Here is a 1,665-nt window from a genome sequence, read left to right on the forward strand (position 1 = left end):
AAGGCGTCAGAGTGCAGTGCTGCCACGCCACGCTGCGCGGTGTGCACTGCCAGTGGCCGACCAGCCGGCCACGTAATGGGGGGGAAACAATGCAATCCTCCCCCAAGGAAGGGACAAGCGCAGGTGCCAACTCGACCTGCCGCTGCCGCCGTCACTGCGACTCCAGTTACAGCGCCGGCTACCGAGGGAGAGAGTGCGATGATCACATGATGGCCAGGCTCCATCGCATTCTCCAGGCGAATACCAACCACTGCAAAGCGGCCCAGGACTTGCTGGTCCAAACCTTTGCCGAGTGGTTGGTTGACGTGGCGGTTGTCGCCGAGCCGTACTCAGTCCCACGCAACTGGCTGGGCGACGAGGACAGCTCGGTGGCGTTGGTTGCGCGGTCTTCCACAGACTCCCCTCCCATCTCGCTAATAGAGAAGGGGCCGGGATATGTGGCCGCTGCGTGGGGGGACATAGCTCTCATTGGGGTGTATTTCTCCCCCAACCGTCCCCTGGTGGACTTTGAGAGTTTTCTCGGAGTCCTCGCTATGGTGGCCGGCAGAGCGGAGCAACGCCGGGTCCTGGTGGTGGGCGACCTCAACGCCAAGTCAGTGGTCTGGGGTAACCGATCCACTGACGCGAGGGGCCGCGAGGTGGAGTCGTGGTCGGTGGCGTCAGGCCTGTCCCTTCTGAATAGAGGGACAGTGCACACCTGCGTTCGGCGGGAGGGGGCTCGATCGTGGACCTCGCCTTTGCCACTCCTTCTCTGGCGACCCATGTTGTGGACTGGCGGGTGGAGCTGGTGGAGACTCTCTCGGACCACCGATATGTGCGGTTCGACGTCTCCATCCGGGGCTCCCGTGGGGCCCGTACTGGGGGCCAATCACCTTTCCCGAGATGGGCGCTCACCCGCTTGGACCAGGAGGCCGCAGGAGAGGCGGCCTTCGTCCAGGATTGGCTCACGCCGCCTGTCGACATCCGTGGTGTCGATGCCGCGGCGGCCCAGCTGAGGGACTCCTTGACCGAGGTGTGCAATTCCAGCATGCCTCGGTCTCACCGTCCGCCCCCTCGACGAGCCGTGTACTGGTGGTCCGAGGAGTTGGCGACTCTCCGGGCCGCCTGCGTGGCGGCCAGGAGAAAGTACACCAGGAGCCGGCGGCGGCGCCCTCGCGATCTCGCCAACGAAGACCGCCTCTACGCATCATACGTAGAGGCGAAGTCCGTCTTTAAGGCGAAACTCGCCGCCGCCCCAGACCGCGCGAGGTCGGAGATGTTGGAGGATCTCGACAACGATCCTTTCGGGAGGCCGTACAAGGCCGCGCGGAACAAGCTGCGGCCGTATGGTCCCCCAGTTGCCGAGACTCTCGAGCCGACTCTGCTGGACGGGGTGGTACAGTCCTTGTTCCCCCCCCCCGGGACGGTTTCACCCCTCCGGCAATGAGCCCCCCGCGCGATACGGCTCCGACGGTGGAGGAGGTCCCCCCAGTTACGGAGGAAGAGCTGGAGGAAGCGGTCCTCTGCCTCCGCAGAAAGAAGACGGCCCCAGGACCGGACGGCGTCCCTGCAAATGTGGTGGCCATCGCGGCCTCGCAAATGGGAGCCAGGTTCCGGGACCTTTTCGGAGCGTGTCTGGCGTCCGAGAGGTTCCCGAAACCGTGGAAGGAGGGCCAATTGTGCCTC

At 64.9% G+C, this 1,665-nt stretch overlaps 1 protein-coding gene across 1 annotated transcript; it reads left to right on the forward strand.

Annotated features, from left to right (window-relative positions):
* The first annotated feature begins 209 nt into the window (after nucleotides 1-209).
* Nucleotides 210-1,426, forward strand: LOC124542822. The gene is made up of 2 exons (XM_047120706.1): nucleotides 210-599; nucleotides 683-1,426. The coding sequence occupies exons 1-2, from the start codon at nucleotides 210-212 to the stop codon at nucleotides 1,424-1,426; spliced, it is 1,134 nt and encodes a 377-aa protein (XP_046976662.1).
* Nucleotides 1,427-1,665: the final 239 nt, after the last annotated feature.

This window comes from Vanessa cardui, chromosome W, assembly GCF_905220365.1.
Source record: "Vanessa cardui chromosome W, ilVanCard2.1, whole genome shotgun sequence".
NCBI classification, from domain to species: Eukaryota; Metazoa; Arthropoda; class Insecta; order Lepidoptera; family Nymphalidae; genus Vanessa; species Vanessa cardui.